The sequence below is a fragment of the Heloderma suspectum genome, chromosome 3, assembly GCF_057233095.1.
Source record: "Heloderma suspectum isolate Gila_16-S chromosome 3, 16-S_ref, whole genome shotgun sequence".
NCBI lineage: Eukaryota > Metazoa > Chordata > Lepidosauria > Squamata > Helodermatidae > Heloderma > Heloderma suspectum.
In genome coordinates this window covers 285,207,798-285,223,147 of record NC_139460.1, presented here as the reverse complement: position 1 = coordinate 285,223,147, position 15,350 = coordinate 285,207,798, and the positions used below count along the sequence as shown (strand labels likewise).

At 41.5% G+C, this 15,350-nt stretch overlaps 1 protein-coding gene across 1 annotated transcript in view; it reads left to right on the top strand.

The window, feature by feature from the left end:
• Positions 1-15,350, top strand: part of DNER (delta/notch like EGF repeat containing) — a 234,016-nt gene that overhangs the window by 148,566 nt on the left and 70,100 nt on the right. Inside the window, exon 6 of the mRNA XM_084842030.1 lies at positions 14,668-14,821. Coding sequence (XP_084698156.1) covers positions 14,668-14,821 — 154 coding nt within the window. The remainder of the gene's footprint in view (positions 1-14,667; positions 14,822-15,350) is intronic.

Here is a 15,350-nt window from a genome sequence, read left to right as displayed (position 1 = left end):
TGAGTACATGTCACCAAAAATGTAACTCTGTGATGAGAGAAAAATGACAATGGCATTCCTAATAACAACGAATGGTGTCTAATCATCTCTGCATAATAACTTGTCTGTATCCCAATATTATCATCTGTCTGAAATTTTACCCTGGAAATGTTTAAATATGCTTCATTGCCAATATTTTCTTAAGAATAAATGGTTCTTTCTGTTTTATAGTGCATTGTTACCATGTATCATCTTTCAACATAAATACCACCCTTGCCTAGCTGTAAGATTTGTTAAGTGTTGAATGTTAAGGGAAATTGATGTACTGATTTTTTTGCCTTTCTAGTTCTGTAATATTATCACAATCCTTCACTTTAATTAGAATGAGTTCATATGTTATATAAATGTAGAGAAAGGAGAAACATGAGTGACTAACAGCACAATGCTATACATGTCAGCTAAGAAAGAAGTCCCATTGAGTTCAGTAGGGTGCACTCCCAGGTAAGTGGGATTAGGATTACAGCCCAAGTTGATAAGACCATGAGCTACTGCTGCTCAGCTGGTCTTTGGTTAACCACTGAACTCCCTGACCATAATCTGATGCACAGTTAGGCTAAATTAAAGTCTGTGAAAATCAGTGAAATCAGTAGGGTTTAGATCCACCTAAGGCTGCAATCCTATACATCAGGCATGCAGAACATCAGGCCCTGGGGCTAAATCTCGCCCTCTGGGGTTTGGCCACACCCCTTCCCCTCGCCCCACCCCCTGGCCTGACACCTTTTCCCTCAGCCAGCAATATTTTGGTGGTTTCTTTATTTTGTGCTGCTTTTTCCCCATTCTAAAAGCTTGAACTGCCTCTCCAAAGGCTTATTTGCAGGCAGTAAGAGCTTTAAGCTAAGATATGCTGGTATTTTTGGCCCCATGCATCATTGGAATGCATCCCCTGAGAGTGTCTCCAAAATATAATTTGGTTCTTGGGCCAAAAGAGGTTCTGTACTCCTGCTGTACATACTTGAGAGTATGAACCATCGCATATAGTAGGACTTCATTCTGAGTGTAAATGCATAGAATTTTGCTCCAGTTCTGCTCTTGATTGTTACCTCTTGGTAGTCTTAGGCAAGCTGCTCTCTCAGCCACTCCCCTCTATTTGTATGTTGTTGTTGTTTTTGTTGTTATCATCATCATCAACAACAACAATAACAATTTATAGGATGGTGTATGTAAAGCACTTATGAGTATTTAGGAAAAGTGCTGGAAACACAAAGCTGTCTTATGCTGAGCTCATATAGCCCAGTATCGTGTAATCTGACTGGCAGCAGCTGTCCAGCATCTACTGGTAGAAAATTTTCCCATCACCAGATATCTGACCCTTTAACTGGAAACAACAAAGATTGAACTTGAGACTTTCTACCATGCAAAGCATGTGCTCTGTCACTGAGCACGCTTTCTCTCTCCCTCTCTCTGTATGTATAATTATTAGCACTAATTGGGGTGAAATCCAATGAAGTCATTCTGCTGATGGAACTGCAGCCAGTAGCAGAACCAGGGGGGATCTTCCTCCACTCTGCAGTTCCCCGTGCATCCTCAGAATTATGGATGTCAGAGGAATCCAGCTGGGGGTTAGAGCTTGATGAGTTTTCATCGGCTTGGCCTCCCTGACTCCATCCTATCTTCAGCTGGCCCAACTGGGTGTACAGCAAGTCAGGCCAGTGGGTGGAATTTCTGTGAATTATATATTTTTTGTGTAAAAAAAAATTTGCACAAGTTTTGACTGTAAAATGTGCAAATTTGCATAGTTTGCACAAATTACAAACAATTTGTACAAATTCTGTAAATTTGCACATTTCACATTTGAAATTTGCACGAATTATGCAGATTTGTGCAATTTGTGGCCGCAATTTGTTCAAATCTCTCTTTGTGCAGATTACTGCCGAGTTAAAAACAAAATGGGTAAAAATCCCCAAAACTTGGAGAAACTGTGTGGCTCAGCTTGCAAAAGCAAGCCAAGTCGGGCTCACTGCAGATGTCCGGTGAGCCCCAAAAGGGCCAGATTTCCCAGCAATGGACATCCTTACTCAGAATCTGCTTCAGGGGATTGGGGAACCCTTCAGAGCAGATTTGGGGGTGCATGAGGGGCTGCAGGGGGGGAAGAGAGAGGGAGAAAGCCCCATCATGTGAGCAGGCTTTCGGTCGTGTGACTTTGGATTCTACCCTCACTGTTTAAAGTGGGACGTGTATATTTGAGCTATGTGTGGGCAAGGTGTGCGCATTCCATTTCATGTGTCACGGCTGAAGTGGAAAAAGAAGAAGCGGAAGTCACTCTTGCTGCTTCTTCGCTTCTGTTTCAAACATTGAGCCTATTGATACAAACTTGAAAGGACAAATCTACAAAGTTGGAAGCAGACTGTCTTCCTTTTGTGAGTTTCATGTTACTGTCAAATATCCAGTAAAATGGTTAGGGTTTCATGATACCAAGCAGAGAAGAAAAGATTATTTGAATGAGGCTGGAACACCATGTCACATTGCTAGAAAATAGCAACAGCACATCTAAATTCCCCCTCCCATTTTGCTGCCCACAACAGCTAGCGATGTAGGACAGGGGCAGGGGAAAGCAGAATTCTGTGACATGAGGACTTGATATCGTATCTGTTCCTGGAGGTGTGTGTGTGTGTGTGGGGGGGAGATTAAACCCATGGGCGACAGCTGTGTATTTCATGCATGGTGGCAGCTGCGCATTTAGTATAATGTGTAGTTCTGGGCTGAGACAAGGAGCAATAACCAACATTGTCATTGATCTGTTCAGAGAGTCGGAGTACTGCTGCAATTACCTTCTTTTGCTGAGATGGGTTCCAGTGCTACTTTGTATTGCTGAGATTAGATAGACGCCTGAATCCAAACCTCAGATCTGAAAACCTCTGAAGTTTTTGCAACTTTAGAAGCAGCTCTCTGCTTGAGCTTCTGATTTTTCTGCATGAGCTGGCAACTATCTCTGTAGAATTGATTGTAAAGACAGTGCTGTGCCAAGATGCTTGTGTCTGGATCCAGATGCAGCTATTAGGTTGCAGGAGTTTCTCTGCCTTGGATCTTAAGCTCTAGCCTTTCTTATTCTGCAATTGCCAATAGGCACCTGTATTCCAAAAATAAAGTTGTGTAAGGATTGGTGACCTAATCTGTTTATATAAGTCATTTGTTGACTTCTGGAAAAGTTATTTCAGTGTATTCAGGGCAGAGCCCCAAAACAAGCAAATACAAATACACAACAAAAACATTTATTTCCAATGTTAATGTAGTCACTGTTGAAGAAAATTGCAAATCAAACTTCTTTGCCAGATGTGGTAGGGGCCACTGCCAATCCACATATATATATATATATACACACACACACACACACCAGGTGGCCCAAAAGTAGGTACAGCGTTGTTTAGAATGTTGATGGGAGGGGGAGAGAATGTGTGCGTAGAAGATGTGTGGGTGGAGTCAGAATGACAGTTGGGAAGAGTGAGTGACAGGGAGTGACAGTTGATGGAATATGTTTCGAGCACTTATGAGATTAAACAGTGTTAAACAAATGTAAATGTAATAAACAGTGTAATAAAATGCAAATAAACTATAGTGTATACCTACTTTTGGGCCACCTGACACACACACACACACCTCTCCCTCTCCCTGTCAGACACACACACACCATGCTCACGCATGCACATTCACACATACATACTCATACATACATTCACATACACCCCTCTCTCTCTCTCTCTCTCTCTCTCTCTCTCTCTCTCTCTCTCACTCACACACACACACACACACACCACCAGAGCAGGAACCACCACTTCAAGGCAGTGACTTCCGTCTGAGCCAGCTTCACTCTCCTGTCACCTTTCCCATTGAGATAGGTAAGAGTGAACAGAGCCTTCAAAAGCCACCACTTCAAGGTGCCGGGAGTTTAGATACTACAGGGGGATTCTGCATTGGCATCTCTAAAGGAGCGGAGTTAATGAGGATCAAGAAGCAATGGCTGGGGAAGAGGATGAATTTTGAATTAACTGGTCATTTCTTTGGATACAGGCTTTTAGTTTAGCTGTAAATGCACAGTAATCGCAGCAAGTTTTTTTTTTTAAAGAAACCCCTAAATAATATCAACAGATTGAAGGGCATGTGTATTTCATATTTAAACAAGACCGAAGAATCAAAGCCTTCCACTGTCAATTTCCTCAGAGGCTGCGATTTCAGACTTAGGCACATTAATCACAGGATTAATTAAAACATGTTTTCCGTTACTCTTTTCTTTTTCTTTTTTTGAAAATACTTTTTATTCTATTTTTTAATCTTTATAAATGAAATAAACAATACCAACAACCTAATCAATAACTACAATTTCCCCACCATACAGTATTCTTAGGAGGATACAGCAATAATGAAGGAGGAAGAGAAAGAAAAAAGAGAGAGAAGAAAAGGATTAAATTTAAACTCCATTACACAAAAACATCAAATCCCATTCTACTTAAAAAATTATACCTATAACATTGGCAATATTATAATTCAATTGTTGTTGTTGTTGTTGTTGTTGTTGTTGTTCAGTCGTTCAGTCGTGTCCGACTCTTCGTGACCCCATGGACCATAGCACGCCAGGCCTTCCTGTCCTGCACTCTCTCCCGGAGCGTGCTCAAGTTCATATTCATTGCATCCGTGATGCTATCTAGCCATCTCATCCTCTGCCGTCCCCTTCTCCTTTGGCCTTCAGTCTTTCCCAGCATCAGGGTCTTTTCCAGGGAGTTTTCTCTTCGCATTAGGTGGCCAAAATATTGGAGTTTCAGCTTCAGTATCTGTCCTTCCAAGGAGCACTCAGGGTTGATTTCCTTTAGGATGGACTGATTTGACCTCCTTGCAGTCCAGGGCACTCGTAAGAGTCTTCTCCAGCACCACAGTTCGAAAGCATCAATTCTTCGGCGCTCAGCCTTCCTTATAGTCCAGCTCTCACAGCCATACATTACTACTGGGAAAACCATAGCTTTGATTAGACGGACCTTTGTCGGCAAGGTGATGTCTCTGCTTCTTACTATGCTGTCTAGGTTGGCCATAGCTTTCCTCCCCAGGAGCAAGCGTCTTTTAATTTCATGGCTACAGTCACCGTCTGCGGTGATCTTGGAGCCCAAGAAAGTAAAATCTGTCACTCCTTCCATTTCTTCCCCTTCTATATGCCAGGAAGTGATGGGGCCAGATGCCATGATCTTCATTTTTTTAATGTTGAGTTTCAAACCAGCTTTTGCACTCTCCTCTTTCACCCTCAACAAGAGGCTCTTGAGATCCTCTTCGCTTTCTGCCATTAGGGTGGTATCGTCTGCATATCGGAGGTTGTTGATAATTCTCCCAGCAATCTTAATTCCGACCTCTGATTCATCCAACCTGGCATTTCTCATGATGTACTCTGCATATAAGTTAAATAAGCAGGGTGACAATATGCAGCCTTGTCGTACTCCTTTCCCAATTTTGAACCAATCGCTTGTTCCATGTCTGGTTCTTACTGTTGCTTCTTGACCCTCGTACAGGTTTCTCAGGAGACAGGTAAGGTGGTCTGGTACTCCCATCACTTTAAGAATTTGCCACAGTTTGTTGTGATCCACACAATCAAAGGCTTTAGCGTAGTCAATGAAGCAGAAATAGACGTTTTTCTGGAATTCTCTTGCTTTCTCCATGATGCAGCGAATGTTGGCGATTTGAGCTCTAGTTCCTCTGCCTCTTCGAAACCCAGCTTGTACTTCCGGTAGTTCTCGGTTCGCATACTGCTGAAGCCTAGCTTGTAGGATTTTGAGCATCACCTTGCTGGCATGTGAAATGAGCGCAATTGTGCGGTAGTTTGAACACTCTTTGGCGTTGCCCTTCTTTGGAATTGGAATGTAAACTGACCTTTTCCAGTCTTGTGGCCACTGTTGAGTGTTCCAGATTTGTTGACATATTGAATGCAGCACTTTAACAGCATCATCTTTTAGGATTTTAAATAGTTCGGCTGGAATACTGTCATCTCCGCTAGCTTTGTTGTTACTAATGTTTCCTAAGGCCCACTTGACTTCACTCTCTAGGATGTCCGGCTCAAGTTCAATGACCGCACTATCATGGCTATCAGGGACATTCAGATCTTTCCTGTATAGTTCTTCTGTGTATTCTTTCCACCTCTTCTTAATCTCATCTGCTTCTGTTAGGTCCCTGCCTTCTTTGTCCTTTATCATGCCCGTCTTTGCACAAAACGTTCCCTTGAGATCTCCAATTTTCTTGAAGAGATCTCTAGTCTTTCCCATTCTGTTGTTTTCCTCGATTTCTTTGCATTGTTCATTTCAGAAGGCCTTCTTGTCTCTCCTTGCTATTCTCTGGAACTCTGCGTTCAGTTGGGTATATCTTCCCCTTTCTCCCTTGCTTTTCTCTTCCCTTCTTTCGTGAGCTACTTGTAAAGCCTCATCAGACAGCCACTTTGCTTTCTTGCATTTCTTTTTCTTTGGGATGGATTTCGTTGCTGCCTCCTGAACAATGTTACGGACCTCTGTCCATAGTTCCTCAGGCACACATTTCAATATCATATCAGTCCTATAGCAAGGAAGCAGGCCTACAATTCATTTCCAGTAACCATATATTGCCCTTCAGCTAATATATAATATTAAAGCTTAAAAATTTAACCAGCTAAAAATCTTAGTAACCAATAATAATAGTAGTAGTAATAATAATAATAATAATAGAGATTTAAAAGGATTAATGATAATACTTTCAAATCACTAATAAAATTTGTAATATTATATGGTAATAAATCTTAAAATTAACCTTACAATAATCACTAATATATGTTGTACTAGATATATAAATGTGCACATTTCTAAACATCCTGAGACAGTAAATTTAAGTACAGTATATCATATCCATTTTAAAAAGAAAGGATTTAAAGAAAAAAGAGAAAGAGAAAGGGAAAAAAAGAGAGAAGATAAACAAAAAGAATGGAGATACATATATGAGCAATTATCTCTGGCCTAGCCTGAATCTTCCAGACTAAACTTCCAGAAGTCCGTTAGCAAAACATGTTTGTAGATTCCAGTTCATGGTGGTAGAGCAGAACTCTCACACGATGTCCATTTAGCCACACCTCTGCCATTTCATGATTTAGAAACTTCTTCATCTGGCCTTCAGAAAAAATGCAATATGTAGCAGGATATTTTAAGTGATATTGTAAGTTCATTTGTTTTGCCAGATTTTTTGCCTTGGTAAATTGCCTTCTTTTATCAGCAACCTCTATGGTGTAATCCGGAAATAGCATAACTTTATCTTGTTTCCAAAAAAGGTTTCCACCCTCTCTTGCCAAACGGAGGATATAATTTTTTGTGGAGATTCTTGCAAATTGGACTATAACCATATAACCAGTCCCTTTGGCATTTGACACACCGAACGCCTGCTCAATATCAAATGAATAATCAGATGGCACAGGGAGTATCTCATGCAGGAACTTATCTACAAAAGTAGACAAATTTACATCAGTAGATAATTTTTTAATACCAGTGATACATACATTTGCCCTGTGTACAGAAGCCTCCAATTGAGAAATTCTGACTGAGAAATTGTTGAAAAAAGCTTGTGATGTTGTTTCATTCCCTGCCACCCGATGTTGCAGCTCGTTAATCTTCACCTCCATTTTTTGCCAAGAAGTGTTGATTAAATCCACAGCCCCTTGCAAGGCAGTGATGGAATTTTGAATAATATCCAGTCTCTTAGCCTGTTCTGCAAATTGCAAGGACAAAGTTTTTATCAAAGCAAGTAACTCTTCTGTATTTTTGCTTCTCAGAACCTTTGCCAAGGGAGATGTGTGTGTGTGTGTGTGGGGGGTAGGCGGAGAACCTTTTTTTCACCTTAAAGTAATCATCCTTCTCTTCAAACAAATCTTGCATATTGTTGATATATCTCAATATATCCTCAAATACTGTTGATATATCTTAATCCATTCCTCAAATGTTGTTGATGTTTTTTAATCCATAAACTACAATGGAGCATGTCAGCCCTATTTTCTCCTATTTAGATAGGAGGTTCAAAACAGCTTTGAGCGATGATTAAGCTCTGGCAGACTAGCTCCGGAGTCCAGCCCCCTGCTAATATTCAGAGAAAGCTAATCTTCTGAAACTTGATCCAAAGCTGCTCCTGACCCCCTTTCATTCCAAGGGGGAGATGAAAAGGTTTTTCAACCATTTAAAAAGCTGTTTGAGATAGCGTCCTGCGGAAGCTCTGCAGCATGCTGCAAGAGCGACATTGGCTCCAACCTCGTTACTCTTTTCTCTAATAAAAAACAAAATAAAACAATCTAATGATGAGTTAGCTATATTCATCAGAATTATGCCCATTTTAGTTTAGAGTTCATTAATTTACAGGTGACATACAGTTAAATATTTCAGCCCTATTCAATTCTGTTTCTCAGTATGATCTAAACATGAGAGAGGAAAGTGAAGAGAAGCATGCTAGCTCCACGCCCTCCTCTGTCCCCGTTCTCATCGCCCTCCACGTGTACATATGGGAATATATGAGATATTTATTTCAGTTTGTTTCTGATCAATATTTACCTAGTTTGCACCTTCTGGACCGAACATGGACTTTGATGCAATTCGTGGTCGAAGTCCTTACATTTCCAAGCTTGCAATGTAATTCATGGACCAAGAAAATTGCATTTGACAGCATGCATACTTTTGCATACTTTTGAAAAATGTGCACAAATACACTTTAATCAATGGGAGAAGAATGCATACATTTCAAAGATGCACATAATTGATGGGTATATTTGGGAAAATATGCATGGATTTTCATGTGAAAAGAAAAAAAAAACAAAGCTCACAATCTGATATAGATTCAAGTTGGAATGAGTTTTGAGATGGAATTTGGAGAACTTTGGCAAGCTCAAGTTTTGCTGATTCACACACCCCTATGTAAAGCAGAGCAACTTGTGACCCTCCAGATGTTCTGGCCCGCAACTATTAGCTCTCACTATTGGCTATGCTGGGTAAGACTGATGGAAATTGTAGGCCAAAACATTTGGAGGGCTACAAGTTGCCCAACCCTGGTGTAAAGGAGTCACTTCTGTAGTGGGGAGCCCTTTGTATCTGTGTAGATTCACTGTACAGTGCAGAGCATTTGTTTTGGGGAAACAGAATATCTGAATAAGGCTACCTTAGACAGGAAACTTGTAGCATTAACCACATCTTTATAGCATCTGGAATGTAATTTCCAGATGTCTTCATTAATTTCCCCTAAATATTGTAGAAATCATAGCAATGCTATTAATAGTTACCTAGGATTGTTTCTAGGTCAGGAGGGTGAAACTCACTGGGCACTATTGTTCTTGCACATCTCCCATTAATTTCAGTGTGGCTTGTTTGGAAGAACTTCCCAAACAGCTTGTGACCCTAGATTTTAAAAATATAGTATAACCCAATATATTTAATTGAATCCAGAGGAAGATGGCCATTTTGTTGTTGTTGTTCAGTCGTTCAGTCGTGTCCGACTCTTCGTGACCCCATGGACCATAGCACGCCAGGCCTTCCTGTCCTGCGCTCTCTCCCGGAGCGTGCTCAAGTTCATATTCATTGCATCCGTGATGCTATCTAGCCATCTCATCCTCTGCCGTCCCCTTCTCCTTTGGCCTTCAGTCTTTCCCAGCATCAGGGTCTTTTCCAGGGAGTTTTCTCTTCGCATTTGTTGTTGTTGTTCAGTCGTTCAGTCGTGTCCGACTCTTCGTGACCCCATGGACCATAGCACGCCAGGCCTTCCTGTCCTGTGCTCTCTCCCGGAGCGTGCTCAAGTTCATATTCATTGCATCCGTGATGCTATCTAGCCATCTCATCCTCTGCCGTCCCCTTCTCCTTTTGCCTTCAGTCTTTCCCAGCATCAGGGTCTTTTCCAGGGAGTTTTCTCTTCGCATTAGGTGGCCAAAATATTGGAGCTTCAGCTTCATTATCTGTCCTTCCAATGAGCACTCAGGGTTGATTTCCTTTAGGATGGACTGATTTGACCTCCTTGCAGTCCAGGGCACTCGTAAGAGTCTTCTCCAGCACCACAGTTCGAAAGCATCAATTCTTTGGCGCTCAGCCTTCCTTATAGTCCAGCTCTCACAGCCATACATTACTACTGGGAAAACCATAGCTTTGATTAGACGGACCTTTGTCGGCAAGGTGATGTCTCTGCTTCGTACTATGCTGTCTAGGTTTGCCATAGCTTTCATCCCAAGGAGCAAGCGTCTTTTAATTTCATGGCTACAGTCACCATCTGCGGTGATCTTGGAGCCCAAGAAAGTAAAATCTGTCACTGCTTCCATTTCTTCCCCTTCCATATGCCAGGAAGTGATAGGGCCAGATGACATAATCTTAGTTTTTTTAATGTTGAGTTTCAAACCAGCTTTTGCACTCTCCTCTTTCACCCTCAACAAGAGGCTCTTGAGATCCTCTTCGCTTTCTGCCATTAGGGTGGTATCGTCTGCATATCGGAGGTTGTTGATAATTCTCCCAGCAATCTTAATTCCGACCTCTGATTCATCCAACCTGGCATTTCTCATGATGTACTCTGCATATAAGTTAAATAAGCAGGGTGACAATATGCAGCCTTGTCGTACTCCTTTCCCAATTTTGAACCAATCGCTTGTTCCATGTCTGGTAATTACTGTTGCTTCTTGACCCTCGTACAGGTTTCTCAGGAGACAGGTAAGGTGGTCTGGTACTCCCATCACTTTCAGAATTTGCCACAGTTTGTTGTGATCCACACAATCAAAGGCTTTAGCGTAGTCAATGAAGCAGAAATAGACGTTTTTCTGGAATTCTCTTGCTTTCTCCATGATGCAGCGAATGTTGGCGATTTGATCTCTAGTTCCTCTGCCTCTTCGAAACCCAGCTTGTACTTCCGGTAGTTCTCGGTTCGCATACTGCTGAAGCCTAGCTTGTAGGATTTTGAGCATCACCTTGCTGGCATGTGAAATGAGCGCAATTGTGCGGTAGTTTGAACACTCTTTGGCGTTGCCCTTCTTTGGAATTGGAATGTAAACTGACCTTTTCCAGTCTTGTGGCCACTGTTGAGTGTTCCAGATTTGTTGGCATATTGAGTGCAGCACTTTAACAGCATCATCTTTTAGGATTTTAAATAGCTCAGCTGGGAGACTGTCATCTCCGCTAGCTTTGTTGTTACTAATGCTTCCTAAGGCCCACTTGACTTCACTCTCGAGGATGTCCGGCTCAAGTTCAGTGACCGCACTGTCATGGCTATCAGGGACATTCAGATCTTTCCTGTATAGTTCTTCTGTGTATTCTTGCCACCTCTTCTTAATCTCATCTGCTTCTGTTAGGTCCCTGCCTTCTTTGTCCTTTATCATGCCTGTCTTTGCACAAAACGTACCCTTGACATCTCCAATTTTCTTGAAGAGATCTCTAGTCTTTCCCATTCTGTTGTTGTTCTTTGCATTGTTCATTTCAGAAGGCCTTCTTGTCTCTCCTTGCTATTCTCTGGAACTCTGCGTTCAGTTGGATATATCTTCCCCTTTCTCCCTTGCTTTTCGCTTCCCTTCTTTCGTGAGCTACTTGTAAAGCCTCATCAGACAGCCACTTTGCTTTCTTGCATTTCTTTTTCTTTGGGATGGATTTCGTTGCTGCCTCCTGAACAATGTTACGGACCTCCGTCCATAGTTCCTCAAGCACTCTGTCTATCAGGTCTAATCCCTGAAATCTATTCCTCACCTCCACTGTATATTCATCAGGGATATGATTGAGGTCATACCTGAACGGTTTAGTGGTTTTCCCGACGTTCTTCAATTTAAGCCGAAATTTTGCAAGAAGCAGCTCATGATCTGAGCCACAGTCAGCTCCAGGTCTTGTTTTGACTGACTGTATGGAGCTTCTCTATCTTTGGCTGCAAAGGACATAATCAATCTGATTTCGATATTGACCATCTGGTGATGTCCATGTGTAGAGTCGCCTCTTGTGCTGTTGGAAAAGAGTGTTTGCTATGATCAGCATGTTCTCTTGGCAAAACTCTATTAGCTTTTGTCCTGCTTCATTCTGTACTCCAAGGCCATGCCTGCCTGTTATCCCAGTGATTTCTTGACTTCCTACTTTAGCATTCCAATCCCCTATGATGAAGAGGACATCTTTTGTTGGTGTTAGTTCTAGAAGGTGTTGTAGGTCTTCATAGAACCGATCAACCTCAGCTTCTTCGGCCTCAGTGGTTGGGGCATAGACTTGAATTACTGTGATGTTGAATGGTTTGCCTTGGATTCGTACTGAGATCATTCTATCATTTTTAAGATTGTACCCCAGTACTGCTTTTCCCACCCTTTTGTTGACTATGAGTGCTACTCCATTTCTTCTAAGGGATTCTTGCCCACAGTAGTAGATATGATGGTCACCTGAATTAAATTCGCCCATGCCTGTCCATTTTAGTTCACTGATTCCCAAGATGTCGATGTTCAGTCTTGCCATCTCATGTTTGACCACCTCCAGCTTACCTTGATTCATTGATCTTACATTCCAGGTTCCTAAACAATATTGTTCTTTACAGCATCGGATTTTCTTTTCACCACCAGACACATCCACAGCTGAGTGTCCTTTTGGCTTTGGCCCAGCCGCTTCACTCTTTCTGGCGCTACTTGGAAATACCCTCTGCTCTTCCCCAGTAGCATATTGGACACCTTCCGACCTGAGGGGCTCATCTTCTGGCGTCATCTCTTTTAGCCTTGTGATACGTTCCATGGGGTTTTCTTGGCCAGAATACTGGAGTGGGTTGCCATTTCCTTCTCCAGTGGACCACATTTTGTCAGAACTCTCCGCCATGACCTGTCCGTCTTGGGTGGCCCTGCACGGCATAGCTTATGGCTTCACTGAGTTACGCAAGCCCCTTCGCCACAACAAGGCAGTGATCCATGAAGGGGAAGATGGCCATGCTTTAATCCAAATGAAATCAATATGACAAGTTCCACTGATTTCAATGAGAATATAAAGTGACTAACTTCCTCTGGATCCAACCCATTTTGTTTTTTCCCTTTACTTGGCATATATTTTAATGTCTAATACATTTTATGTATTAACTTTATCCACTGCATACTTTATTTTAGAGAACACTTTAAAGGATCCCGTTGGATCCAACACAAGGGGAGGCTTAAGTCACCTTCTTTTCCTGCCTAACTTCAAAATGCAAATGGTTCGGGGGGGGGGGCTGTACTTGCAGAATATAGTAGACTCATATGATTCAGAGTTTTGTGATCAAGGCTAGACATAGCAAGTGCCATATATTTAGATTTTGCTTTATATAAACAGTTGAAAAATTATATTGTACTATGGAGATTTGTGTAACAGTTGCATTAAAAAGTGCTTCAGTTTCTAGGACAACAAAGTAGCTGTTGCATAAGCTTCTCTATCTCAACACCGCCTCCCAATATAGTTGGAAAAATATTACCATGGTACCAAAGAACAGATACTGAAGATCAATGCCCAGCATTCAAAATAGGTCACTGGAGAGAAAACAATCCCTCGCTAAAGGTGTTTTAAAACTGTCTGATTCATGCAAGTTTCTTGCTACTGTGATACTTTTGCAAAGAACAGATGGATTATTCTTTTTTACTCCTGCTTTCCACTGCATCTTGTAACATAAATAGAGGGAATTTGCAGGGGAGAGATTTGTGCACTCCATTTGCATGTTAAACTCGTGCATTGCTTTACAAGAGAAATGCATGAGTTTCCTTTTTAGACATTACAACATGGGGTGAAAAGTGGGTGTCATTCCGGCAGCCATTCTTTGCCACTTCTGTAACTTTGAAGCTGTTCTTATGTTGGGACTGAAGAGTTGGGCATGTGATTTAACTACTATACAAAACATGCTCAAATATGTTCTTATGGCAACTTATTACTACTAGCTATCCGCTAGTAGCTAGTTCCTACTCATTACTTTAACTCCATTGTGACCACTGAGGGGCGTTCACAATATCAGTAGCATGGAGCTAATACTTTATATGTTTTAATAATTACCCCTTTGTTCACATACTACAGCAGCAGTCTTCAAGGTTTTCAGATCAAGGATCTGCGGGACCCACTTTTAATATTGTTTCAGGATACAAATCTCCACACTATCACATTCTTTGAAAAACCCTAAACCCATTTAATGTGCTGCTGGTGCAATCCACCTTATATTGGGGTGTGATCCATTTATGGGCTGCAGCCCATCAGCTGAATACCAACATGCTTCCTTGGGAGTAATCTCCACTGAACTCGGTGGGCTTCAGTTTGAGGAAACATTCATAGGACTGAACTGCATGAATGTTAAATTATGGCCAAATAATAAAGTTGGCTTAAAAAAAAATTGTGCTTTCCAAATAATGTTTTAAGATTTAAATCTGAAGACTATTCTGTGTTTCTGATTGTGAAAATAGCAACAGAGGGTGATCTTTAAAAAGAAAAGGATTAATTAACCTATGGTAAAAGAATGTTATACTAAAAACAAGTCTTAGGCTAAGTTGGTATTTTTCTTGCATAAACGTCTGTAACTTAAGGAACTCCCCCCCATGGGATCTCATTACCCTTCTTAATTTGTCATTTGCCACAGCTTCTCTCCTCTCTAACCTTAGGGATCCATATATTCTTGATCAAAATAATGACTTAGAAAGAAGCTTTAAAGTTTCACAGTAGAGTGTTTTTGTTCTAGGCAACTTTTTTCTGTGAATGTGAAGATCAATATTTGGGTGGTCTCTGTGAAGAATTCAATGCCTGTCAAAGCAGTCCCTGTCAGAACAACGGAACCTGCATGGATGTTGCAGAAAAACTTGATGGAAACAATTTCACCTGCACTTGCCTTACTGGTATGTTTTGCGTTGTTGTTGGAATTGTGTACCTTTGCACAGTGTCTGCATTTTGCCTTGCAGAAGCGAGCCCCACATCTCAAAATGGAGAGAAAACGGGTAGAAGCACAATGTTTGTATTGGTATGAAGACCACAGGTACATGTTAACTCACAGCAGCCGGCTAGAATGGGGATACAGTTGAGGCAGAGTCTTATCTCACCTCCTTCTGCAATGTCCCAAGGAATCATTTGGCATATAACCACTGGAGAGATTGGCTAAGCATGATCTGGTTATTTCATTATAGATTGGAAAGGGAAAGGAATTTCCTGGGAAAGCAGGTAGAACCCAGAAGCTCTGCTTCCTTAGCTACTCCCCTTCCTTTTCCATAGACTTCTGCAGATGTAACACTGCTCTAGGCCTGTAACACATGGGGCTGTGTTATATCTGCAGAAGTCTATGGAAAAGAAGGAGAGTAGGTACCGATCAGCAGGCAAAAGTAATGGGATCAGGCAGGACTGGGTAGGCAGAAGAGCCACTCTGTTCAGTAC